The sequence below is a fragment of the Astatotilapia calliptera genome, chromosome 16 (assembly GCF_964374335.1).
Source record: "Astatotilapia calliptera chromosome 16, fAstCal68.1, whole genome shotgun sequence".
NCBI lineage: Eukaryota > Metazoa > Chordata > Actinopteri > Cichliformes > Cichlidae > Astatotilapia > Astatotilapia calliptera.
The window spans coordinates 11,707,299-11,734,356 of record NC_137437.1 but is presented as its reverse complement, the minus strand read 5'-3'; the positions used below and the strand labels follow the sequence as shown (position 1 = coordinate 11,734,356).

The 27,058-nt window shown below is 42.2% G+C and overlaps 1 protein-coding gene across 1 annotated transcript in view; it reads left to right on the top strand.

Annotated features, from left to right (window-relative positions):
- kcnh3 (potassium voltage-gated channel, subfamily H (eag-related), member 3) overlaps nt 1-24,487 on the top strand; it is a 186,803-nt gene extending 162,316 nt beyond the window's left edge. Inside the window, exons 8-15 of the mRNA XM_026143940.2 lie at nt 1,972-2,346; nt 5,012-5,211; nt 6,124-6,373; nt 15,376-15,590; nt 21,128-21,384; nt 21,799-21,899; nt 21,994-22,046; nt 23,368-24,487. Of these exons, the coding sequence (XP_025999725.2) occupies nt 1,972-2,346; nt 5,012-5,211; nt 6,124-6,373; nt 15,376-15,590; nt 21,128-21,384; nt 21,799-21,899; nt 21,994-22,046; nt 23,368-24,339 (2,423 nt within the window). The 3' untranslated portion in view covers nt 24,340-24,487. The remainder of the gene's footprint in view (nt 1-1,971; nt 2,347-5,011; nt 5,212-6,123; nt 6,374-15,375; nt 15,591-21,127; nt 21,385-21,798; nt 21,900-21,993; nt 22,047-23,367) is intronic.
- The last annotated feature ends 2,571 nt before the right edge of the window (nt 24,488-27,058 follow it).

The following is a 27,058-nucleotide window of genomic DNA, read 5'->3' as shown; positions in this document are numbered from 1 at the left end:
TTGTCCTTGTATGCATGTCGACTGGTTACAATAAACACAACTATAAGGAAGTCAAAAGATGTCCACTACCTAGGCTTATGATAGTAATGGCTTCCATGTTCCTTTCCATGTGGTAAAAATACTTATGCATGCAAAGTAATGTCTTACCATTCCCCCAGTTTGGCAGAGGTTAAGTTGAGCTAATGACAAAGTAATTAGGAAACTACTCAGGTGTTAAATCCTCTAATGTGGTTGTTTTAGCTGCCTCACTGAGACTCTGCTCACAGCTCAATTGTCACTTCTGCTTATTTACTCTGACAGGCTGGTCTCCCTGCCTGACAACCAACACACACACACACACACACACACACACACACACACACACACACACACACACACACACGCAGACACAAACACACACACACAGAAGGTCAAAGCTTCTTTTCATGATTTCGTGTGATGCCAGAGATCAATGAATAGATGCATCCATGTTGTATTATTTATATTCCCTGTCTTGCTGTATTTCTTTCTTTCGACTCTGCTGTCAGCGGCTCAGCTGGGTTTCACTGGTCCACTCATTCACTTGCAAATGCTTTTTTTTCAATAATTTATCCTTCACTTCCTTTCTCCTTCCCCTTACATTCATTTATCGATTTCCTCCTTCCTTTTACTTCCTTTTGGCCTTTGTAGCCGAGTCGCTTTTGAGCCATATATATATACACATATATATATATATATATATATATATATATATATATATATATATATATATATATATATATATATATATATATATATATATATATATATATATATATATATATATGTATATATATATACATATATATATATATATATATATATACATATACATATATATATGTGTGTATATGTATATATGTATATATATGTGTATATATTAAATATATACACATATATATATATGTATATATATATATGTGTATATATTTAATATATACACATATATATATGTATACACACATATATATATGTATACACACATATATATATGTGTGTATACATATGTAAGTCTGCTCATTTTCTTATACACTGATGAGTCTGATATGAATGTATATATGTATATATATGTATATATATGTGTATATATTAAATATATACACACATATATATATGTATATATATATATATATATACATATATATATACTTTTTGTCAAAGATTTTGTCAGTGTTCCCAGATTAGAAGGACAACTTTTGATTTGGTTCAGCCACTTCAGTCTGCTCTGCTTGAAGGTGAGGGGAAATCAGGACCTTGGACAGCGGCTGATAAGCTACACTTGAACACTTTTGCTGCCACCAGAAAGGCTCCACTCATATTTCTCACACAATAAATAAGTTGTCATCTGTCTAGCTTGTGTAAGTCTGCTCATTTTCTTATACACTGATGAGTCTGATAGGGAATATGTATATATATCAATGCTGTGTGAACTATGTCTGTGTCCAAACCAGACATTTTACTATGTCGTTAAAAATATCTCTTTTGACGGCGTTTACACTTCTCAAAAAAGGGACAACAAATGGCTGGAAAAGTTTTTTGTTTTTTTTTAAACCCAACAACATCTGAAGGACCATTTTGCAATTAAATAGATTAACTGGCAACATGTCTGTAATATGGGTATAAAAAAAGAAAAGCAGAGCTTCTATGAATTAAAAATGGGCAGAATTTCCGCAATTTGCAACGAAATGCATTTACAAATTGTAGAAAAACTTTAGAATATTTTTTCTCTACATAAAAAGTCAGTTTCATTCTAGTTGATGTTTGTTCAGGAAACTTAGGAGGTGGAACGTACGGGATGTACAGTACAGTGGTGCAGTACATCCCTAGAACAACGTCTAGTTTTGTACTTTTAAAGTGTAACAGAATGAAGGTGATAAAGATATCAGCTGAGTGCAGTTGAGCTGAATAAAAAGACTTTTATAATTCATTGTATTCTCTCACTCTTTGTCTCAGGTTGGCTCCATGAACTGGCCAAACGTCTGGGTACCCCGTATTTCCCCGCTGCCCTGACAACGCTGTTCCCCTCCACGGTCAGCAGCATTCCAGCCGACAGCAGTCAGTGGAACGTGTCTGGGTCAGAGGTCGCAGGGCAAGGAACCTGGAATTCTAGCCAGTATTACGGGAATGTTTCAGGAAGCGAGACTGCATCTGGGACAGCTGGTGGGAGTGGGAGTTTCAGTGTGCTGGACGGCGGGCCATCAATGCGCAGCAGCTATGTGACCTCCCTCTATTTTGCTCTGAGCAGTCTGACCAGTGTAGGGTTTGGAAATGTGTCAGCCAACACAGACTCAGAGAAGATCTTCTCCATCTGCACCATGCTCATAGGAGGTAAGGAATGTGTGCACACATCTTAGTGCTTCCTCTCAGAGTTTGAAGCTCTTATTCTCCTCTCAGCCTGAAGTACTCGTTCAGCTCTTTTTCAGGTGTGGGTGAGTCATAAACAAACAGCTGCACACATTTTGTTCCATCCCTGGTTTCAAAAGTGTTTCTTTTTTTCAGTAAAACATAATAGATTATCAAACTTGTATGCAAATCCTCTCACTCACTGTCTCATTACTCTCATTTTCCAGATTGAAAGGTTTCATTACTTGCTTGGCCATGAAATTCTTTTGTTGTTCTCAAGATGCATCACAAGTACTGAGCAGATTTAAATGAAAATTTTGATTCAAAGAAGCAAGTGATGGTGCATAAAAACACTTGCTAAATTTATGATTTATGAGGATTTTTTGCCTTTTTGTCATAAACTATTACAATGACTGTCTCTTTCTTATTCTTGATTCCATTTTTGTTTGAGCCTGTTGAACGGTTGTACATGGGCTCAATAGTGGATCTACTCTAGCTTAATCACAGATGAAAGATGTGTTCGACTTACAGTGTGCTACTTGTTTGAACTCTGTGTTCTTATGCGTGTCCTCTTTGGACGCAATGAAGAGAACTGAATGTTCACGAAGAGAGCAATAAATGAAGAATCGGGAAAGAAATGGAGTCACTGGAAAGGTTATCACGAGAGAAATGCAGCAATTTATGGGCAGAGGACACAATAATGTGTGCAGATGTCTCAGACACACACACACACACACACATTTCTTTTTAGTGGGTTAAACCTTGACATTAACCATAACTACTCACATGCAGTTGTGCAAGTAAATACTGAAAGACACATACAGACACACACACTCAGCTAATAGGTGGGAAAACACATTCTGCAGACAGCTGATAGAATCTGTGTCCAACAGTCGTCCAAGAAAGAAAAATGAAATCTATATTTCCCAGTCGAGTGAAAGCAACACTGTAACTTTAACAAAGGCTGATTTAAGTGTGCATATGTACTCTGAACCAATGATGTCTGCATGTATCTCGTAGATGGCAGGAGAACGCTTAATGTAAGAGTTACAGGGAGTTTTAGCTACTGTCATGGTAAATGGTAAATGGACTGATTCTTATATAGCGCTTTTCTACTCTCCCGGAGTACTCAAAGCACTGTATACAACATGCAATCAGATCATCAAAGTACTTTTTCCACCACCGTGTGGCCCGTTTGTTGCAACAGCAAGTAGGCATTTGTTCATTCTTATTTTCAAAGAGTTCTGCTACAGCAGCACCTTAGACAGCACACTTTGACTGTGTGATGGAGGTTAATATGTGCATTTTGCTAATTATGGAAATGTCATAACTTCTCAATCTGCCTACAGTAGCATGAATCTGCCTTTACTTTACCTATGCCATCCTAAAGGAGGACATGTCTATACACAATCAGGAACAACTTACTTTAAAATTACCCTTTTGCTCTGGATGCGGTCTTTATCCTTCAAACTTGGGTCCTCTACTTAGGAGTCCTGTACCGTATTGTTACTGCTCCTAGGACTGCGCTCTTCTGGACACAGATCTCTGATATTGTTCCTGAGATCTGTGTCCAGATGAACCACTTGCTCAGTTTGGGGTCACTGCCCTGAGTAACTCGGAGATCACTGTTGCCTTCACCTTCATATTCTCTAGTTCCTCTCAGCCCTTGGTATTTCTCAAGATTCCTGTGTTCCTAGTTCCTGATGTTGTTATCACTTGTTATACCCACTCATCTATCACTACAGCTGTCGTCCACCATTATAATTGTCCTGTTGGTATCTGGAAGTCCCACAGCATTGGTTATTCTCAACCACCCTAGAGATCATATTCCATTTTGACCTTGCTTTGATTGCTAGCATCCTAGCTCCTTTGTTAAAGGAGATTGCTGTTAGATTGAATGTAACAGCAGTGAGAGTTGACCACAGCTTCATTAATCTCTATAATGTTTTCCTTAAACATAGTTTAATGTTCTCTCGTGGTAAGCTGCTGCACACAGATACTATGAGCTATAACATAGAGATAATTCAGCCTTTTAAAAACCCAGTTTCTTTATAAAATGAAGCCATTAGTCTGGCTGTCAGTGGACCGTGTAAGTGTCCCCGTGGTCTGACTGCTGTTTCAGCAGCTTTTCAAACTGCTTTTAGGAAGAGAAACTGCTGTGTGGCTCCCTCAGGAAAAGTGCATTATGAAACGATTCCAGTCTTTGGAGATAGCTGCTGGTTAGCTGTGCTCACATTAAGACCAAACCTGTGTGTGTGGCACTGTTGAACAAATATGCTCACACTGGGGTTGGAGCTGTTTTGGGGTTTGTTTGGAATAATAATTTAGTTGTCATTGATTAGAAATAAAAGGTTTTCTGAACAGTGGGATTATTTTTCAGCAGTGTGTTACTGACATTCTGTGAACACCGTAATCTACTCTCGGCAGTGCTTCACAGTGGTTTTAGAGCAGCTAAGTCCTTCTAAGCCCTGTGCTTTTTAACTTCTCAGGGCTTATAAAGACATCCCATGAAGCTTCCTGCTGCGCAGAAGTATTATGGGACTTTAATGAGGTCTTTTCTAGAAAGAAGCCAATCGAGCCGCAGTAATTAATTCTGTATCAAACTAGAAGCGCACCGAGAACAATAAAGAAACCTTTCCTCTGTGTCCAGCACTGATGCATGCAGTTGTGTTTGGCAACGTGACAGCCATCATCCAGAGAATGTACTCGCGCCGCTCGCTTTACCACACCCGCACCAAGGACCTGAAGGACTTCATCAGAGTCCATCGGTTGCCCAAAGCTTTGGAGCAGCGCATGCTGGAGTGTTTCCAAACTATGTGGTCGGTCAACAACGGGATCGACGTTAGTGAGGTGAGAAGCTGCTGTTTATGTTGCACTGCTTTATAGCCTGTTCTCCAGAGTGAAAGCTCAAAGATGCTCTCCACTAAACAGCTTCACTGTTCAGAGGAACCAGAGTTCAGCACTGGACGTCTTGTTGTCTGCTGGAAGTTTTATCTACACCTTGAGTTGAGAACAGGGTCCAGTGTACAGCTTGAGATGAAAGCCTGCTCTGAGAATACAATTAGGTCGAATCATTTCTTGCACAAAAACATTTCTTTGTGGTTTAGCCTCTTATACTCCACAAGAGTGGATTTTAAGTCAAACTGACTGAGGTGCAGACTTTCAGCTTGAAATGAACACAACACGTTTTACATAAACTTTAGTGAGAATTGTTTAAGAATTACAACCATTTTTACGCATTGTCACTGAGAAGTTTGCCAGCTAAGCTCCCAGTTCTTACACCTAAGCGACACTTTAACACGTCGGTGGTAAAGCTGTGAGCTACAGAAACAGAATAGCATAGAGGTCACCAGTGCTTTTAGGTGTCAAATCTGGAACTTTTCTCTGACTTTAATTTTAAGATTTTCTCAATCATAAATAAATCAGGATTATTGGAAGGATCTATTTATATGTTGCAGCTTGAAAAGATTTGCCCAAGGCAAGTAAATATGCTAAAATTAAGTGCCTGATATACCACGAGCAACCCTGAGTAATGTAAAAAAAAAAAAAAAAGAGTAGTCCTAGATTATTTCATCATGTCTTACAAGCTTCTCTGATCTTGCATGTGGTTTGAAATGCCCACTGAGTACTTTAAACTCTCTGTGAGGTTATCACATTTTTACATTTGGAGAGGCTCTTCAAGCCTGCGGCAAAGGGTTATTTTTTGTATAAAACTATATGGAAGTAAAGACCAGCTGTTCAGTGTGAACTTTCACTTCACAGCTTCTGAAAGACTTCCCAGATGAGCTGAGGGCTGATATCGCCATGCACCTGAACAAGGAGCTGCTCCAGCTGCCTCTGTTTGAGTCAGCCAGCAGGGGCTGCCTGCGTTCCCTCTCCCTCATCATCAAGACCTCCTTCTGCGCTCCAGGGGAGTTCCTCATCCGGCAGGGAGACGCCTTGCAGGCTATCTATTTCGTCTGCTCAGGTTCCATGGAGGTCCTGAAAGACAACACTGTGCTGGCTATCCTAGGTAAGTCAGAGAAACAGTAAAGTTCTCTTAAGCAGAGAACACGATGTCCTGTCAGTGTGTTCCAGGATAACAACATTTCTCAGTCAAGTTGCCAAACTGCAAAAAAAAAAAAAAAGATCACACGGTTACTTAATTAAACTAAAACGTAATTAGGATCTTTGTTGTTTGAAGGAAGGACACAGATCTGAGTGAGAACTACACTGGACACCCTCGGCTCTGACAGACAATTATCTTTGAAACTGAGATTTGGAGGATGTGAGATGATCTGCGGGACATCGTGCTGAATATTAAACGAAGGGGGAGAATGGTTCATTTGAGAATGTGCCGGCTGAATGTGTGCCTGTGTTAATATTAAGTGCTGCTAACAAAGTATGGACTTCAGAGGGGGAAAGAGAGATCATCTCTCAGTTCAGTGATTACAGTTAAAATAATTTCACAGTGCTGGCTCAGACCTGCAGAGCAACCTGGTCTGGAGTGTCTAATGGAAATTAAAATTGATGATGGTGAAAAAGGAGAAGGAAGGCAGGACATAAAACGGGTGTGTGTTTGTGTGTGCGTGTGTGTGTAATATTCAAACAAAGGGGAAGACGAGGCTGAAGGCGAGCTGATAAAGAGCAGCTGTTTATGCTCTGCTGCTTTAAAGAGACGTTTCCAAGCTTGATACAAGCTGAGAGAGTAATGATTTCCCACAGTGTTGATCCTGTGAGCTCGACAGAATAATCTTCTATTTACTGTGAGCAGAGATGAAACAGGTCTTACACTGTATGCACCTATAACCAAACTAATGAATGAATGGATGGATGGATGAATGAGGGTTTTTGTTGGCAGTTTGGCACTTCTGTTTTAATCTTTGTGCTGTCAGTTAATGTAATGAATCTAAGAATCAGATGAGGCTGGAGAACTTTATTCCTTACATGGCAAAATGTAGGAAAAACCTCTGCAGTGAAGGAATCTTGAGGCTCTGTAATGCAACGGAGGGAATTTTGCTGGCAAGGAAGAGAAGCTACAGTTTTCAATAGTTGGTCCAACTGTTACACACATTTATAAATCCCTTTTCTATGCAGCACACATATGCACACAACATATATGATTATGGTTCTGAACAACGACACCAAGCCAGTGTTTGTAGGCAGCATAGTGAAACTCAGTGAGGCCTACCTCGGCCAACGAGTTTGTTCTGTTTGTTACACTGCACTGCCAAAAGTATTCGCTTTTCTACCTTCACACACATATGAACTTTAATGGCATCCTATTTTTGTTCCATAGGGTTTAATGTACCATATTTTTCGGACCATAAGGCGCACCGGATTATAAGGCACATTAAACAAAACAGTCAGATAAGTCAAACTTTACTCAACTCATTCTTCTTGCTTCCTCCACTTCCTCATCTTTTCTCACTGTTGCTCTGCCATCACAGAATCTCTGTGCTGCATCACTGATATGTCACTGAAACACAGACCCGCTCACACACGTGTGTCTCCTACCTGGTCATGTTAAATCCAGAGGTGCATGACAACACCAAAGCACACGCCAGCAGCTGTGTTTCACTCTTCACACAGGTGAGAGCGGCGACCACAAAGCGGCGGTGAGGCATAAACAGAGAGGCACACATACGGTATGCATAATAATGTTGGCTGATGTCTATAACAGGTATAGTCTGTGGCCTATGATAGTGAACATTGTTGGGGTCATTAGTCAAAAAGAAAATAGTTCAGTTACTGGGTAACAGAGCGTAAGATGAATTTTCTGGCTAGAATCCCACACGCTGACACAAATCACTGGGGACAGTTTTAGTGTTTACTATGAATAGCAAAGTTGCAAACCAGCCCAAAGAGCACAGGCTCAAATGCACACTGCAGTTCTACAAGCCTCACGGCTCATCAGATGCTTTGGTTACCTGCAGAAAATCAAGCTTTTGGCTCCTTGGCCATGGGCAGCATGCACTATGGATCTGGGGTTTCTCACTACTAGACTTGAGTTGGCATCTGTCTTTGCACATACTTACACATACTGCTGATGTCAGCAGTGGATAGGTGCCGATTTCCGCTTCACATCCGTGTCTTTTTGTGCAATAAAAATAAAATGAATGATCGTGTCGACCCTCTTCTGAACTTGCAGACCTGCACATGACTTGAACACAAGTGTCTGATTTAATCTCTTTTGGTTACTGAATTCAGTACAGTAATGTGTTACTTGAGTGAGTGGGGATTGCAGTTTTTGTCGCAATTTTTTTTTAGCCATGGAGGTTGGTGTCTGAGAGAAGCGGGTTTTCACAAGACACACAGCTCTTTTGGAAAACATGTTTCTTTCAGCCAGTTTACATGATCAACATAAGTACTTATGAGACTCCAAAATGTTTAGTGGTGATTAAATCGTTGGCAGAGCTTGAACTTTAAACAGCTTGTTTGAACGAGAGGATGAACTGAGGAGCTGCTCAGAAATTGAATTAGCGATTAGTAGGTCCCTTTTAATTTGAAACTATTACACATCCTGACAGTAGCTCAGCTCTGCTGGCGTGTTCAGGAGAGTGACTGGAGCTTCTACTCACACACTTGAGTTATTAACCTCCCACAACAGGGGAGCAGTGACATTTTCCTTGCAAGCCAGTAACACCTCCACCTCAGAGTTTAATTTCTCACAGGCACCTGAAAAGCAAAAACCCTTCAGAATCTCACCGTGATTCGTTTATGGTTCCACGATTTCTGTTCGAGAGTGCAACTATCAAGGTTCCCACACATCACAGAAATCTTATAAACATTTGAAAGATTAAAAAAATGATTTGAAGAAGCATGGCAAGTAATAGGCTATCTTGAAATAGGTATGAAGGTGCATCAAAGTTGATTAATGTTGCTGTATGAGCTGTCATGGGTGTTAGTAGCTTTCAAAATATTTTTTGTCAGATGTCTTCACTGACAGCCAAAAGCTGTAATTAGAGCGTGGTGCAGGGTGAATACTGTGGGTGTCTTGGAGCGAATTTTTTCTTACTAGCCACATGCCAGTAAGAAAACATAAGTATGAGCTTGGTATACAGTATTACCTCAGACTCTTCCAAATGAGAAATGTGGTTCGGAAATGTTCTTCAGTCCTTGCTGTTGCGGCCGGTTCTGGGTGTGCTGTGTAGGAAGGCACAAACTCTTTGCCAACAAAGTTGTGACTCTGTGGAAATTGTGAAACAGAATGCAGCAATTGGCAAATGTTTTAAACCCTATTTGTAACTGAGAGAGTGCAGAGAAAACACAACAAATGTTTTTTTGCTGCCAAAACAGTCCTGACCTATTGAGACATGGACTCCACCAGAACGTGTGCTGTTTTATCTGACTGATGGTAGCGACAGGTCCTGTAAGTCCTGTAAGCTGTGAGGGCCCTCATGGATTGTTCGTCCAACACATCCCACAGATGCTTGATTGGAGTGAGATCTAAGGAATTTGGAGGCCATGTCAGCACCTCAAACTCATAGTTATGCTCCTCCTCATTTCTGAACCAGTCTGCTACTTTGTGGCAGGGTGCATTATCCTGCTGAAAGTGGCCACAGCCATCAGGGAGTACCGTTTCTATGAAATGATGTACAGCAGCGGTCCCCAACCTTTTTTGCGGAACGGACCGGTTTAATGTCCGACAATATTTTCACGGACCGGCCTTTGAGGTGTCGCAGATAAATACAGCAAAATAAAATGATACGGCCGAGACAAAAACTGTGGTATTCTGTAAGTATCATAATAAGTTTTAACATTAATGGTGCCTCTAGATGTGCATGCTGTTAGAGTGAAGCCATAACAGGTGCTGGCTTTTTATGCTAAAAACGATTTAGGTTGGAGAGTCCAGCGTCCATGATTTTTCCAGTTGAATTTCAGATTGTGATTAGTCAGCCCACAGAGCGGTTTGGTCCTCACCTCAGTTCACTCTCCACATGTCTAAATGTAGCGCCCAGCACCCGAAGTAATTGTAAAGGATGTAACTGCAAACAAAAGAGCTGAGAAACAAAGTCACACATAAGAAAACACAAAGATGTAACCTTTCTAATACTGTTTGTGTTTGTGCACCAGTGTGTGTGCGCACATGCAGTGTGAGTGCATGTTAGTCTCTGGGGATGTGAAGGCAGAAGCCTAATATTAGACAGGGCTGAATTTGCAGACACAGTGTGGGTGGAAACCCAAATAGTCATGCTCTGCACCTTTACCACAGACATGAATATCACAACCACCAGTGTACCATTACATCCTATGTTTCCAGCTTAATACAATTCACACTTCATTTATTCTTTCATATTCCTTCATTAGGAAAGCACTGAGACTGCTTTTTTCTTTCTTTTTTACTTTAATCTTTTATTTTTTCTGGTCTGTGTGACGTGAACGCTGCACTGGTGGACTGTTAGTTCATGTCAGTTTAGCAGCTTGCACACGTGCAGTGAGGATGGAAGATCAGACTGATAGGTATGGGCATGAGTTTCTTTAATGCCATTTGCAGTGACAGCCATTCATCCATTTATTTGCTCTTTTGAAGTGTGGAAAGAGCAGAGTCCTGCAAAGTTCACAGAACTCTTTGCACTGGTGGAGCCCATCGTGGTACAGTGTTCTTCCAGGAACTGTTCTGGACCCTGATGGACAATAAAACAGATTAATCTCAAACCCATGGCCGGTCTCACATCATCACGTGTGAAAGTGCAACTGCACACGATAAATTAGAGTCACAGCCACAGACAATTATCAGTCTTATTTTGTTCTGCAGTATGAGGCTGAAAATCCTGAATCATAAACCCACACACCAATTAGCAACAATAGTGTTTCAAGACAGTGCCATACAACTTTATCAGAGCAAGAACATTTTATCCCTAAACAGGAAGCTGCCGGGAAATAACATGACTTAAAGGCAAGTTTTCAATCAACATCTCATACTTCCCTCTTCTTATTTTACCCCTCGCTCCCATCTAGCCATCTAATAAATTAGGCATCTTGGTCTAGCATGGGGGTGTGATGAAATAAAAGGTCAATGTTTTTACTGGTGTCACATACTGTTAATTCAGTTTTAAGTAATACATCGCTCCATAGTCGCTGTGATTCTGTGTGATGGTCAAAGTAAAGGTCAACTGAAGACCAAATTTTCAGGCTAACGTAAGCAGTACGAGATGAAGAACATTAGCCTCGGTGATGACCAACAGACCAAAATGACCCACTACGATGACACCAAGACTTCAGATGAAGTAAGTGGGTCACTGCACTGTTCTAGACTAGCACAGTGTCTGTATATAATTCACAGGTGTCCTCTAAAAGCATTGCATGCATGCAATCATCGAGTTAACGTTTTGAAAACAGGAGGGTACAATAGGTACAATTTTTTGCACAGTTTTCTGAATGTATTCTATAACCAGGGCAGACGAATAACAGTTCTGGGTCATTTTGACCCAGTATTTTGAGTTAGTTAGTTAGTCTTTAAAAAGATCAAGAGCAAAAGAAAAATCCTACTCAAGGCATCAAATCAACGACGTTGATAAATTGAGCTCCGTCGATAAGCCTTTGTTCCCTGCCCTCATCACTTTCACCTACACTTTTATGACGAGACAGATACATGCACTTAAATGTCACTTGCAAGTGTTTGTCTCCTGCTCAGTTTAACATTTTGCTGCGATTATGAGCCAAAGCGCTCCTTGTCGCTGCTGTCACTCTTGGCCACCCGTCATCTTTGTGACAGCGCATTTGTGCTGAACTGCAGGGGGGTTGTGAGTGACGTAAAAAAGACAGCCGGAGCATAAGAAGGGCCCATCGTGCCAAATTAAGAAGCAGCACAGATTTCAGGGTGGGGGCTGCAGATGACAGTTGGATGGTGCCGAGTGCAGAGGCAGCAGGACACCGAGGTGGTTCAAGGTTCAAAGGAGGGCTGGAAGGCCGAGTCCAGTAACTGCTGTCGCTCACGTGGCGTGCGTCGAGCTCTTGCTCGCCCTACCTCTCCCCCTTCCCTCACTCTTTCTCACCCTGCCCCTCCATTTCGTCTCATGCCAGTCTGCAGCCACCCCCACATTGTGTCCCTCTCCACTTCCTCTCACAGCTCTCTTGATTCTTTCGTCTTCCACCCTCCCTCTTCTTAGTCCACCTCCGCACTCCATCACCCTTTTTAGGTCCCTGCTCGCCTCTGCCCTTCTCCGCCCCGCCTCCCTCTATTTTGCCTCTGTTCTCTCTCTGCTTGTTTTTCTCTTCAGCCCCCTCTTTCTTTTCTTTGCGTTGTGGCTGTGCAGCCTCGTTCCTTCTTTGTTTGACTTTTTCCCTTTCCCCCCCCCCCCCCCTCCCCATATACTGTGGGGGGTCTTTGTCTGTCTGATGCCTCACAAACACATTTCCATTTTCTTTCTAACATCCAACCATCCAATCCATGCCTTCACTTAGTAATCGATGCAATCTATGCTGCTCATATACATTGTATGGTTGTATGCTAACTGTATATTGTGTAGTTATACACAGGACATGGTAATGTGACCAGCATTGTTATTTCTGACAATTTCTTCTAGTGATTTATTTACAGAGCAGCTTAGAAAAAGGTGACATCTTTGCATTGTGTCTAAAGTCAAAACTCTCCTCCTCACTAGGGTCTCAAATAAATTCTGTCCCAATTAGCCACATGCTAAAAAGCATATTTTTATAAATTAGAGGATGTTTGCTTAATTTAGGTGGTCATACACACGTGTTCACTAGTCTGCTTTCACACACATATGCACACTGGATATATATGATTATGGTTCTTAAGCACAGCACAGCACAAAGCCAAGTGTTTGTAGGCAGCATAGTGAAAGTCAGTAAGCCAACCTCAGCCAATGAGTTTGTTCTTCTTGTTACACTGTACTGCCATAACTGCCATAGCTGCAGCTATAACAGCTGTAGCTCCTCGGGGAAGGCTCTCACAAGGTTAAGGAATGCGTTCATGGGGATTTTTGACCATTCTCCCAGAATCACATGCGTGAGGTCAGACACTGGTATTGGATGAGAAAGCCTCGCTCTCAGTCTCCCCTCTAAATGATCCCAAAGGTGTAAGTCACTCATCCATGTCTTTACGGACCTTGCTTTGTGCACTGGTGTACAATCATGTTGGAACAGGAAGAGGCCATCCCCAAACTGTTCCCACAAAGTTGAGAGAATAAAGTTATTCAAAATGTCATGGTATGCTTCTTTTCACTGAAACTCTGAGCCCAGCTCCTAATAATAATAATAATAATAGATTGGATTTATATAGCGCTTTTCAAGGCACCCAAAGCGGTTTACAATGCCACTATTCATTCACTCTCACATTCACACACTGGTGGAGGCAGCTACAGTTGTAGCCACAGCTGCCCTGGGGCAGACTGACAGAAGCCAGGCTGCCATATCGCGCCATCGGCCCCTCTGGCCAACACCAGTAGGCGGCAGAGATGGGCAGTAACGCATTACAAGTAACGCGTTACTGTAATCTGATTACTTTTTCAAGTAACGAGTAAAGTAAGGGATTACTATTGCAAAATCGGTAATTAGATTACCGTTACTTTCCCGTAGGAACGCTGCGTTACTGCATTACTAAAACTGTGATTTTTTGCGAGAATGTCTCACGACAGTGACGTAAGCAAGTGCGCTGTTGGTGACAACAGCTGTGTGCAGATCAACAATGGATCACATATCGATTGTGGGAGAGAGTATGAGCGTGCAGCGTTTAAAGCGTGGAAGTACTGACCTTACTTTGAGTTTGATTCCATAAAAAGTGACAAAAACATTAGCGTCCATTAGCGAAAAAAAACCCTAAACTTCCAAGCAAGCACCGAGTGCGCTACGACGTAATCGGAAATTCACAGAGAAACTCGCGGATTCTTCAACTGACCGCGGCACACCAGCACCAGGGTAAACCTCCGCCTACCGCAGTCCTGCTTTACAGGTGAAAATAGAGCAACAGGACCGCTGAGTCTTTGACTTTATTTATTTTCTGCTGTGTTTTACTTGCATCTATTTGAAAGAGTGAGTGTAAACACAAAAAATATTTTATTTTATGTGCTGGAATGTGTAGAAAATAGGTTTAAATGTTAAACTAATTTATTCAAGTCAGAGAATGTTGCATATAATTACATTTTTGCTTGATGCATAAAGTTAAAAGATTAAAACTGATAAAACAAGTTAAAAAAAAGAGACTTTTCCATTTGATTACATTTTGTATGATGGATTATGCAGAAAAAGTAGAATTGGGCTGAAAGATCTATCACTTTATCACCTATTCAGGTTGTAAATCGTGTTTTTAAACAGTAACTAAGTAACTAAGTAATTAATTACTTTTGAAAATAAGTAATCAGTAAAGTAACGGGATTACTTTTTGGGGGGAGTAATCAGTAATTAGTTACTGATTACTTTTTTCAAGTAACTTGACCAACACTGGTAGGCGGTAGGGTAAAGTGTCTTGCCCAAGGACACAACGACCAGGACAGAGAGCCCGGGGATCAAAAAACAAGCACACCATATAATCCCCCTCCATCAAACTGTACACTTGGCACAATGCAGTCAGACAAGTACCGTTCTCCTGGCAACTGCCAAACCTGGACTAGGCCTAGACCTTCCAATTAGTAGATTGCTTGAATCTACTAATTCGGTCCTTGGCTGCTCTTCTCCGCTAAGGCTGTACAGTATGTTTCATAAGAAACCAATTGTGTCAAGGCAGCACAGGCTACTAGTGTGCTAATATATGGTAAAGCTTACCAAAGTAAGTTACACTGTGCTGCTTTATGCAGGTGGTGTTGGTTTATATAAATTGAAGGGACCAGGGTTTGCAGGTACATTAGACATATGCAAACACATGTTCCCACGCTGCTGCTGAGATGACTTCACAGGTCCAAATCTTTAATCTTCTGTCTTTGATGATGTGCTGCTCAGAACGTCAGTGTGTGAAGCTTAATGGCTCATGATGTTCTCTCAGGTGTTGACAGCTAGTGAGAATAGGCTGCCTCTAAACAGCTGCTTCAAAGACAGGTATCTGTGCATCACTCCCTTTGTCATCCCCCTCCCCAGGTAAAGGAGATCTAATTGGCTCAGACTCCCTGACGAAGGAACAAGTGATCAAAACCAACGCTAATGTCAAGGCCCTTACTTACTGTGACCTGCAGTATATCAGCCTCAAGGGTCTCCGAGAGGTTCTCCGACTTTACCCTGAGTATGCCCAGAAGTTCATCAGCGAGATACAACATGACCTGACTTACAATCTACGAGAGGGCCACGGGGCTGATGTGAGTACCTGTAGTAGATACATGATGGACTTACTGTTTATGCGCGTTTGTCAGTGAACTTGTGAATGTTTTTGTTAGTCTACTGCACATTTAAAAATAAGTACACTTGAGCTGAATTTGAATTTCAAATGGAGTAGAGTTCACCTCTGTGGTCATTAAACAGCTGCAAATACTGACCAGAAATGATCTATAAAAGACCCACAATCTAAAAGCACATACTTCTTTATTTGTGTAAAGATCTAAGATTATATATGGATATCTATGAAAATTAAAATAATTATACTTTTGACCTAATTTATGACCTTGTAACACCTTCACTGATAGTTTTACTAGTAACTTACTAGTTTTAAGTCTTGTTCAATACATCATATAGTTCATTTAGTAAATTATGAAACAGGATATTCTTTACACCTTATGACCTTTCAATCTACAAGCTGTTACAAGTCATTCTCAGTCCGATTTATTATGGACTGTATATAAGATAAATGTTTACATCCATCAGTGGTGGCTGTAGCTCAGGAGGTCAAGCCGGTCATCTACTAATCGGAAGGTTGGTAGTTTGATCCGTGGCTCCTCTAGTCTGCATGCCATAGTAGGCCAAGATACTGACGTGTTTATCGCATCATAACCAACTTCTTCCAGAGTGTGCCTTTTGTTCCATCCCCCTTCCCTTCACCCCCAACTGGTCATGGCAGATGGCTGCCTCATCCATGGCTTGGTTCTGCTCGATGGCTTCCTGTTAAAAGGGAGTTTTTCCTTCCCGTTATCACCAAGTGCTTGCTCAAAAGATTTCTCTGTATTATCGTGGGGTCTCTACTTTACAACATAACCCATCTTGAGGTGACTGTTGTTGTGACTTGGTGCTGTATAAAAAAATTACATTAAATTTGAATTAATCAGAGTATGAATGTGTGTGAATATTAGGTAGAAAGCACTTGCTTGTGTGAATGAGACATGCAGTAGAAAGTGCTTTAAGTGCTCAGGTAGAGTAGAATAGTGTCTGTGTGTGTGTGTGTGTACTGTGACCTGGTTATGTAGTGCTATATCTATACAACCAATCTAGTTACCATTTACCAAAATGTTCCTGTAAGAAAGGCAGATGCACGTGCAGATGGCATAAGGCTAGTCTGTGAATAGTGCACATTCATAGATTTAAATAGGAACAGTTGTAATTAAACAGCCCACCAGATTAGTCACAACATTAAATGTGCAGACCGACAGTCCAATGAGGAACATTTATGAGTAACCTGAGGAGATAATCACCTTAACCAGGGTCACATGAATGATTAGAACAGAACAGAAATATCCTTTATTGTCCCTCATTGGGGAAATTCACGTATTCCAAGTGAGCAGGTGTACATATAAGGTATACATGAGCATTCTACCACCACTACTTTAAAATACCCAGATGTGTGCACACACACTCTGACAACCCCAGCCATGAAAGGCATTTTCCCTGCTTCCATCAACACACACACTGCGTTTGGCTGGTGCTGCAGCAGCAGCGGATGGAGGAAAAAAAGTGTAGGGACAAAAATAGCTTAGTGTTGCTGTTTGAAGTTGTCCTGTTACTAAAAATAGAGCAGGAGGGGAGCACGGGCTCTCCCTGACTGGCTGTCCCCCCACAGCTGCTGCTAAGATTGGATCCTGCTTAATATAAATAGCTCTGCCAGCTGAGTAAAAGAAAGGGAGGAGGAGGAGAAAGAAAGATGAAGGGGGGGATTTGGTTAGCTTGTTTTCTCTTCTGCTCTTACTCTCTGCTACTCTACTGCAGTGCAGTTTGCTTCTCCAGGGATCAACACACTTACTGCAGAGTGTGAACATGTTGGTGTGTGACTAGAGGATGTATTATTCTAGATGCACAATCTGCTGTGCATATCTTAGTTCTGGGTTACAGATGTCCATCCTGGTTATTAGTGTGGAAAAAAAAACATTCTAGTATGTGCAGCCAAGGAGGGGAATTTGCATAGGTATCCAAGACAAAACTGGTGAAAAATGGAAGATAAAGCCTGCAGACATTCAGCAGCCTCTTCCTCACTTAAGTAGTATTTCAATCTACAAACTTATATGATGAATGACGGTGTTCAAAAATCAAAGACGTGCTGGGGGGATGAAGAAAGGGTTTATGAAGCAAGAAAGATGAGAAAGAGTCTCCATTGCATAAATGATAGTTCACTGCTGATTCACTGGTTGCAGACTAACTGTCATGACCCCCCAGAGCCTTGGGCGAAAAAATGCGATGTGCATGACCAGCCAGAGCACAGCACGCACAGAACTGTGCTGCTGAAAAGACATATTGGAACAAGTTTTTAACTCTATGGCCATTCTCACAGGGGACCAACTTGCTTATCCTTGCCCTTGAGAGCACATATGAGTTACTATACATGCATCAGCTTCCATGCTTCCAAATCTCTGCCCCCAGCCCCGAACCAGCCGCACACATGATGCAAACTCCCCCACACTCTCGCACACAGTTGAGCAAGAGGATGGCGGCACGCGGCAAGCGCACACTTATCACGCCCCCGCATCGCAGAGCAGCTCCTTGGTGTGCTCCGGAGCTGGGAGCTAAGAATAGAACAGGAAAGCTAAAAATAAATTACAGTGGCACGGGTATGGAAGGGGGGAGCTGGCTGAGTGGAGGGCACTGGGGACAGAGGAGGGGAAAAAGGGAGGATGCTGAGCAGGCAGGGAAGGAGGGGAGGAGGGGAGAGTGCAGAGGGGAAAGGGAAAGCACAGGGGTGTTGGCTCAAATACATTCATAACTCACTGCACCAGGCGTTGTGTGCTAGAGCATGGGTGATGTCATTATTTTGAAGCCTGTACAGGTGAAACTGCTGGTTTAATAAACTAGCAGCGCTGCTACGCTCATTCTGACCTTGAGTGAAGAGCCACTGTTTGACACAAGTAACTGAAATTTGTATATTTTTACAAAATTATTGATTTTTTGGGGTGGCTAGAGTAAACATGCTTCTGGGAGCTAGAGCTCTCCTACAAGTCAGTCCTACTTATCTCACAAACTACCACAACACACTCTCAGTTGTTTGTGTAGCCTGTGATTCAATACATTTTGAACTAGTCTTTGTGTTTTTTCCACTTAAATTTCATTCCCTTGAATTTCTCCAGCCCTGCACCAACGCTGATCACAGCCTAAATTGTTCACTTCATAAGCAGGGACAAAGCTGATGGGAAACTGGGGAGGCTTGGGACTGTAACTGTCAGAGTGTGTGTGTGTGTGTGTGTGTGTGTGTGTGTGTGTGTGTGTGTGTGTGTGTGTGTGATGAGGGGTGGGAAAAGTGAGATGCAGCGATCTGTATTAAATGTAGCATGACAGACTCCTTTTTGGAGTCTGGCAAAGACAAAGAGACAAACAGATTCTCAAAAACAAAAATGAGAAATAATTGGCATTCAGCCGTTCACCATAAGCCTCTGCACATCTCTTTCAGATTGTTCCCTCACATGTCTGCATCTGACACAATCACTCAAGGGTGACTGTGGCACACAGTGTGAAGTCCTCATTAAAAGCTGCTTGTGATGTCAGCAATCAAGAATTTAAACCCATCTCAATACTACTAAAGCGAGAACCTTAAAAGCAAATCTGAAATATGCCTTCTGTGCACCTTTATTTGGAATAAAAAGAAAGCCACCCATACATCAAATGGTGAATGGCCTGGTTCGTATAATAGTGCCGTTCTATAATATGTGTCATTCACACAAGCCCTTTTTCTACTTAAGAGCTTTCTTTTTATTTAACATTCACACTTCAACGGATGCATTAGAGTGCAAATCTAGGTTCTCTACCTTGACCAAGGTTACTGTGGCATGCAGACTAGGCCAGCCAGGAATCAAACCAACCACCTTCCAATAAGTAAATGACCTCCTGAGCTACAGCCACCTCTGAGTGAAACAGACTATCAAGCAAAAAGCCAGAAAAAAACATAACCATTATATACATTATAAACAATCAATTGATTTGCATGTCATTGAATGAAATAAATATATGATGCCCAAACAAAACATGACTTAGTACTTGATGAGAAACCTTTGTTAGCAAGCACAGCAGTCAGACGTTTCTTGTAGTTGGGATTTTGGCACGCTTTACAGAAGCTCCTGGCTGCTGACTGTTCCTGACTGCCTTTACATCATTAACAAGCTCCTCCTGTGTAGCTTTGGGCTGATCCACCACCTTCCTCGTGTTCATCATCATGAGGCAAGATCTTACATAGATCTCCAGATTGAGGGCGATTGATGGTCATTTTATATTTCTTCCATGTCCGAATAATCATACCAAAGGTGTCACCTTAGTTCTTTGAAGGTTCTTTGGTCTTGCCCATGGTGGTTTAGAAGTTGGAATGGAAGAAAAAGATTGTTTGAACAGGTGTGCTTTATACACATAATGAGTCGAGATCAGGTGTGAGTATCTGTAGTTGACTGATGGAGTGTAATCTGTATGCCAAATAGGCACACAGCCAATCTGTGTGAGCCAGCCATCAAATACAACTCCGTTAATAACGTTTATGTAATGTTGTTCACATTAAACATGCGCAAAGTTTCATATATATTGAGGGCAGTGTGTGTACAGGTAAACATGATGTAAGGAGGTGACATGGCTCTCAAAGAATCTTGAATTAAAAGAGAAGGTTATCCTGCTCAGAACAGCCAATCAACAGTCAAAATGGAAATTAGCCAGTGCCGCACTGATACAGCCGAGGTTCCCAACCGTTTTTTGAAAACTGTAATCTTATGAAGCGTTGTGTATCCAGGATCCAGAAAGTGACCACTGAATTTAAACTTACAGCTATAAAAATAACAAACTAACCACCAGAATCTGATCAGAGACGCTGGTCAAGTTGGTGATTTGCTTCGAGAGTCGCTTCTTAAAAGCACACATCTTCTCACTGAGCATAAAGCTCGGGCTTCAGGCTACTCTGGATTTGAATTATGGTAATAAGCGCAGATATCCCTGATGTTGGGTACACATAGACCTGTCTGTGAGCCCAACAGCCCCACCCACCTTCTTTTAAAAACATTTTCTTTCTTTTTTGTGAAGAAATCAAAGGAAGGTGGCTTAAAAATGGAGGAAAGGCTTGTTGCAGACAGGAGGAACTGAGAGGCTGCACAAGAGGCCATGTATAAGAAATCAGGGTTAGCTTGAACTGTGAATGCAAAGCTATTCCAGATTAAAGTTTAAGAGTGTGTGTACAGGTCGCAACGTATACTAGAGGAATAAATAGCAGGCATCTAATAAGACCTGCAGAGCACAACCTGCATTCAGTTACCTCTGGAAGAGAAGGAGCTCAAAAGTCTTCAAAAGAAAGAATATGCTGCTAATCAAACAATACCCTGAATGTTAAAAACATATTTACAGATTTACAGAACTTGTGTTTGCCTGCCATCCACTGGTTCAAGCTTGTAACTGCCTTTACAATCATTGTAAAGGCAGTTACTAATGCTATGGTGATAAAAGAAATCCAGCAGGTGTGCGGGCTGATCCCGCTCATCCCATTTTAGTATCCAAGCTCCTCCGCTCTTTCTTTCAGGTGGATTGGGAGAGCAACGGTGGCTTGGTGAAGAAGCTGCCGTCCATCCGCGAGGATGAGGAGGGTGATGAGGAGCAGAGCTCCGTGTCCCGAGCTCCTCGCTCCCCGCTGCATCTCAGCAGGGGCCTCAGCTCGCCCCTGCGCTCCCCTCTCCTGCCGCCTCGGCCTTTCCGTGCTCCCTCCGACCACTCGCGCCCTTCCACCCTGCAGATACCAGTTGTGAGCTTGAGTGGTGCACCACCTGAACTCAGCCCCAGGTAAAACACACAGACACACATAGTGTGAAACTGAAGATTGATTCAAAACATCATAGTCAGAGAAGAGCAATTGAGGAAAGTGCCGCAGTATAGGTGTCTGGCTGCCATGGCAACCACTAGATTACAGTGCTGGTGAATCACATGGGGCTCGGCTACTGTTGGAAGGCATGTAGGTTCTCACACACTGCAATGCACTAATGTGCATGCGTGCAGAGCAAACATGCCTATGTGTATGCAGAGATGTCTCACGACCTCACTGTGTGCAGTGTTGTGTGATGCAAAGCTGCTGATGAAGGACTTTTTCCATGTTTGTGTTAAAAGATCCAAACAGTACTAACGGAGCTTTCAGCCCTTTTAGCTTCACCTGATTACATTCCTCTTACATGCTCTCTCTCATGTGTAATCTCTGCACAGATTTGTGGACGGCATTGAAACAGAGAACAATTCCACCACAACACAGAAGTTTGAGTTCAGCCCCAGCCTGTCACCTGCCCCTCCGCCCTCACCGTACGCAGGTAGCACACCTACAGCCGCACACATTGGAGTACTTTTTCAGAACAGTACATTTTATCCGGAGGCCTAATCCTTCTGCATGTGTGTTGCCCGTAGGGATCCGTGAGCACTCTGAGATCAAGCAGAGTGTGTCTAAACTGACTGAGGAGGTGAGTGCTGACTTGACACTGATGATAATTGCATGTGTTCACTTCTGCCCCGGGGGTCTAATGTTTTCCTCAGCAGCACAGGTTTGATTTTTCTGTTAGTCAGCTGGATGTTTCGCAAACGACACGAGCAGGTCATGGCTGGAAAAACATACAAATAAAATCCTGACGTTACGAATGCTGGCCCAAAGTGTCTAATGATATTTTAAAAATTATATTTAAAAGAGTTAGTAGTATATTTCATTACTACCTGTAATTTATTGCAGATTACTTGTATTTGTTTAATTGTTTACTAAATGTTTGAGGTGTGAAATAAACCTCAATGGAGCAAAATATGGGTGTGTGTGGTTGGAGGATGTGTTTGTGCGTGCATGTGCGCGCGTGGAGAGGGGGGGGTGAACATTTTTCTTGTAAAACAAAGGGGGGCCCAGCAAAAAAAGTTTGGGAACCACTGCTCTATGTGATAAATCACCAGATTAACAATTTTCTGCAGAATTCATCTTTTACCTTATTTGTAACAGTGTTGCATTTTGCAGTTATAATATGTTCTTTATAGATTTTTATACACTAATTTATCACAAAGAAGGTCTGGCTGTGTTGAACTTCATACATAGTATACTTCTCTGGGCTCTTAAAATGCTGAGTTTTTTGTTTCATAACTTCAACTATGATAACAAACTCTCGCTCACTGGCAGGTTTTAATCAACAAACCCTGAGTCTCTCTCTAAAGTTTCCCCTCTTGCTCCACCTGAACCATTCATGAAGTTAGTTAGACATTTGTTTGCTTTGTTTTGTACTTAAAATGCACAATTTTTATTATCCAGTTGTTAAATATAAGGACAAGACAGAGACCATGATTACATCACAGATTTATTATCAGCTCAGAATAAAATCTCCATCTTTGTAACTCTTTGACTGTGTTGACAGGAATGCATTTGTCAGACTGTCAGCCAGCTTCTCTGGAACGTTTACTGTATGTTACTATAGCAGCCACCATTTAAATCAAACAAGCGTCACACACATAACACACTGATCATGTGGTCCACCTGCACTGAATCATTTGGCGTGTTGTAATCAGTCCCTGATGGAAAAATGTCAGTCTCTAAAACAGACTCTAAAACTGAACTAAATGTATGATAAAGGGACTTTTAAAATGTAACCTGCATGATGAATGTTATGTAGTACCTAATTATGTTTTATGCAAACAAGGATTAAAGGATTGTTTGATATTTTTCAACCATGGTGCTGAATTGTCATACCGAATTTGCATGAACTGTTCTTCTGGTTTTCCAGCGTTAATACGATCTCTCTCTTCACCTCACAGATGAACGGTCTGTCTAAACAAGTTTCCAAGCTCAGTCAGGAGCTGCAGGAAATGACACGCCTGCTCAAGCCCCTCCTCCAAATGGCACCACAGCCAGTCCTGATGACCATGATGCCAAATTTAACATCACCTCCCAGTAGTGCCAGCCAGCTGTCATCAAGCCCTTGCCCCGGGGTGCCACCCCCTTCCACAGTTTTTTCCCACCAGAGACCTGACACTCATTCCCTGTTAGACAGCAGAGACACAGAGAGTGCAGATTTGCCAGGATGCCTTCTCCCAACTTCTCACTCACCAAAAAGGCCTAATTCAACTCCTTCAGCATTAGCAGAGCCCAAGCCCCCAGGGGCCAATAGCCAAGGGTCTGCTGACTCCAACCATCAGTCGCCAGAGGAAGGATTTCCAGAGGGGCGCGTGGACTCCCGAAGACTCCGTGCCTCCTCCAGTAACGGGATATTTTTCCCCTCGCTGCAGGACCAACCTCCTCTGGCCTCTCGCACCCCTTCACCTTCACTCTCCTTCTCCATGTCTCTCTCTTCCTCATCATCTTTTTCCCCATGCCAAGGACCTCACCTCTCCCGACCTGGCAGTTGTGCCAGCAGAGGCCCGCTCATCCCACCTGCCTCTCAGGACACTCACCCTCCCCTGTCCTCTCACTTTTCAGCTCCACCATCGCTCACATCCTCCCCTGGAAGTCATCGGCTGAGGCCTTCCCCTTCCGTGCCAGTCGTGTCCCCTAACACCTCTGTCCATCCCTCCAGTCTTTCTCTGCCCTTGTCTTTGGAAGCTGCAAACGCAAGGAGAAGAGATAACCAGACTCCATCTTGGTGCAACTCACAGCGACACTACCGAGGGGCAAGACCCGTTTCTCACCCCCAGGAGCTGGAGATGCAGGAGCGGGGACGACACCTGGAAGAGGAGAAGTCCTCCTCAGAGCACATCAGTTTCATTGATGAAGAGGAGCCAGCATTATGAACGGCCTGTGCAAAAGATGTCATTCAAGTAGCAGGAAAGATGTAGGACAAGAGTTTAAAGAGGTCAGAGCAAGTGCAAGGTAAAGACAACAAACACAGGGAACAGAAAGCTGGTCCATTTCACACAGAAAGACATTTGTCAGGCAGGAGATGCCAGACGGACAGACAGGTAAACACAAAATACAGTGTGAAGGAATGCTTTCCTCTACAGATCAACCACAGAATTACAATAGCACAAACAGTCTTATAGCATCAATGATCCAGTAGCATGAGTCAAACACTGCAGAGCCAGAGCACATCTATTTGTCTCTCCACCCTGATGAAGCTCTATCGCTTTTTAATCCTAGTAGGTCTCCTCTTCAAAGGGCAGGCACAAACACATGCATCTCGGCAGGAAACGCGTCTTTACCCAAACTAGATAATCCAAGCCAACTGCACTGGGACTAAGAATGTAAGCCCTTCAGTGGTCTCAGTCACCTCACCTGGAAGGTTCCTTTGCTTCATCAATGGGATTATTTTTTGGGGGAATGCAGTTATCTGCCCCTGGACTGGTTAAAAAAATACAGCTTTTTATCAAATAACCTCAGACTAAATGGTTCTACAAAGTGTTTTTTACAATGTTTCTTATTGCCCCCTTACACACACACACACACACACACACACTAATGACAGCAGAACTGTCATTAGTGTGGCGCCCACACTGCATTTGGGAACAACTTGGGGATTCAGTGTCTTCACCAAGAAAACCTGGTGATTTGTTTGCAGCCTGTTTTATCACCTAAGCCACAGGTGAGCCAAGAATCGATTACATGCCCATTACACACATTCACAAAGAAGATGTTGAGCTTGGTTTTAACTCAGGAATGCAAACTTGTCACATCCTGTAAAAAAACAAAACAAAAAAACTGACATTCTGAATCCACAGACAGTATAAAAGATCGATGCAGCCACTGTGACCTTATCCCCAGGTTTGTGAAGTCCTGCTTTGAAGCCTTGAGATGAGTCGTCATCTCGGCTTTTGGGAACTGAACTTAACAAGCAAGTGGCAGTTCTGACTGTGAAACCACGTGCTCACTGACTTGTCAAGCTAGCCCAGGGAATCCTATTGACTCTTAGAATGACCACAATTTCTAAAAAGTTCTTTATAGAATTATTACTTTTATACAATTTATATAAAAGTATTAATGTAGAGTCTTTACCTTACAATACAGAGGGCCTTGAGGTTCACAGAGTTCAAGCATGATTATCATTTTCTGACACTAGCACCAAAAGTCTGCGCAACCACAGCTATCGCCCCATGGTGGCCATTAGAAAGAATGCAGGTTTAGGTTTTCTTCTGCGTTAGCGTCATTTCTCATACCGTCCACGTCTGAATTCAGAATAGATCTATTGCGTGATTCGTGTAGATCCAAAGAAGGTGGTTGGTGTTTGCCTTCAAGGTTTTCTGCCAGAAAGATTGTACCTTACTCCAAACCCTTCGATCAGGAACTAACTGAATCAAAGAAGGATTCTGCAAGTCACATCCTTTTTCGTTCATAGAAAGATCCAGAGGATCATTTTTTTTTCATATAATAATAATAGATTACTATGTAGTCAAAGTACTACTGTATACTGTGTCCATAAAGACTAAATACAAACCAGAATGTAAGTGTTAAAATTAACAACCTAACCACTGCTTGTTAACGCAAATATCTAGTCAACCAATCACATGGCAGCAACTCGATGCATTTAGACATGCAGACCTGCTGAATTTCAGACTATTTCAGAAACTGTTGATCCACTGGGACTTCCCCACGTTTACAGAGAATGGCAAGAAAGAGACGACTGCGTGAAAAACTGTTCTCGATGCAAGAGTTCACAGAAGAATGGCCAGACTGCTTCAATCTGATAGAATCAATCTGCACAATACATGAAACCGTGAAGCAGGTGCAGAAGATTACTCCTGTCAGCCAAGAACAGGAAACTGATTCTATAATTCCCAAAAGCTCACCAAAATTGGATAGCAGAAGATTAAAAAAAGTTGCCTGGTCTCTTGTCTAACAGTAAAACTTGACAATGGCTGAATAATGTTTCTTCTGTTGGCTGCTGAAGAGAAGAGGTCTTCCAGAACACTTTAAGTATAGTTATTTAACTGACATGGACCGATATTACTGATGTAGCTAAATGCAACATTAACAGTTGCCTCTATATGGACAAAATGAAAATCAGTTCTATTAAAATCGCCCACAACACAAGGAATGCATGCACTGGAAAAATAGACTACTAGTTTGGATAAACATAATGTGGTTTAGGAGGGGTAACCATTCAAAAGATAGCTAGTTTAAGGGAGGGAGGGGGTCTAAAGCAGATTGTGTCAGACAATTATCAACTGACCTCCACCAGTATAAGATAAACCAGTCTCATTCTACATTATAAATCATCCTGTGCTACTCTAATAGAATCCAAGAACTTTATTACAGATACTATCTGGTTGCATTTCAGAATAAAATAAGCGGAGAGCTTTGCACTGCTGGTTAAGCAGATTGAGGCCGGTGTAGGAACTCTGAGAACTTTGAAAAGACAGATTCGTGGACAAAGGTGTAGGGAAAAGTTAACATCAAACATTCCCCGTGTCACTGCTCATCAGCATCATGATGCTGTTCACAAGCAGCCTATCAGCTCATATCTCAAGCAGGCTACTTTCATTCTAGGGTGTGGACATCCTTACATCAACTATAATC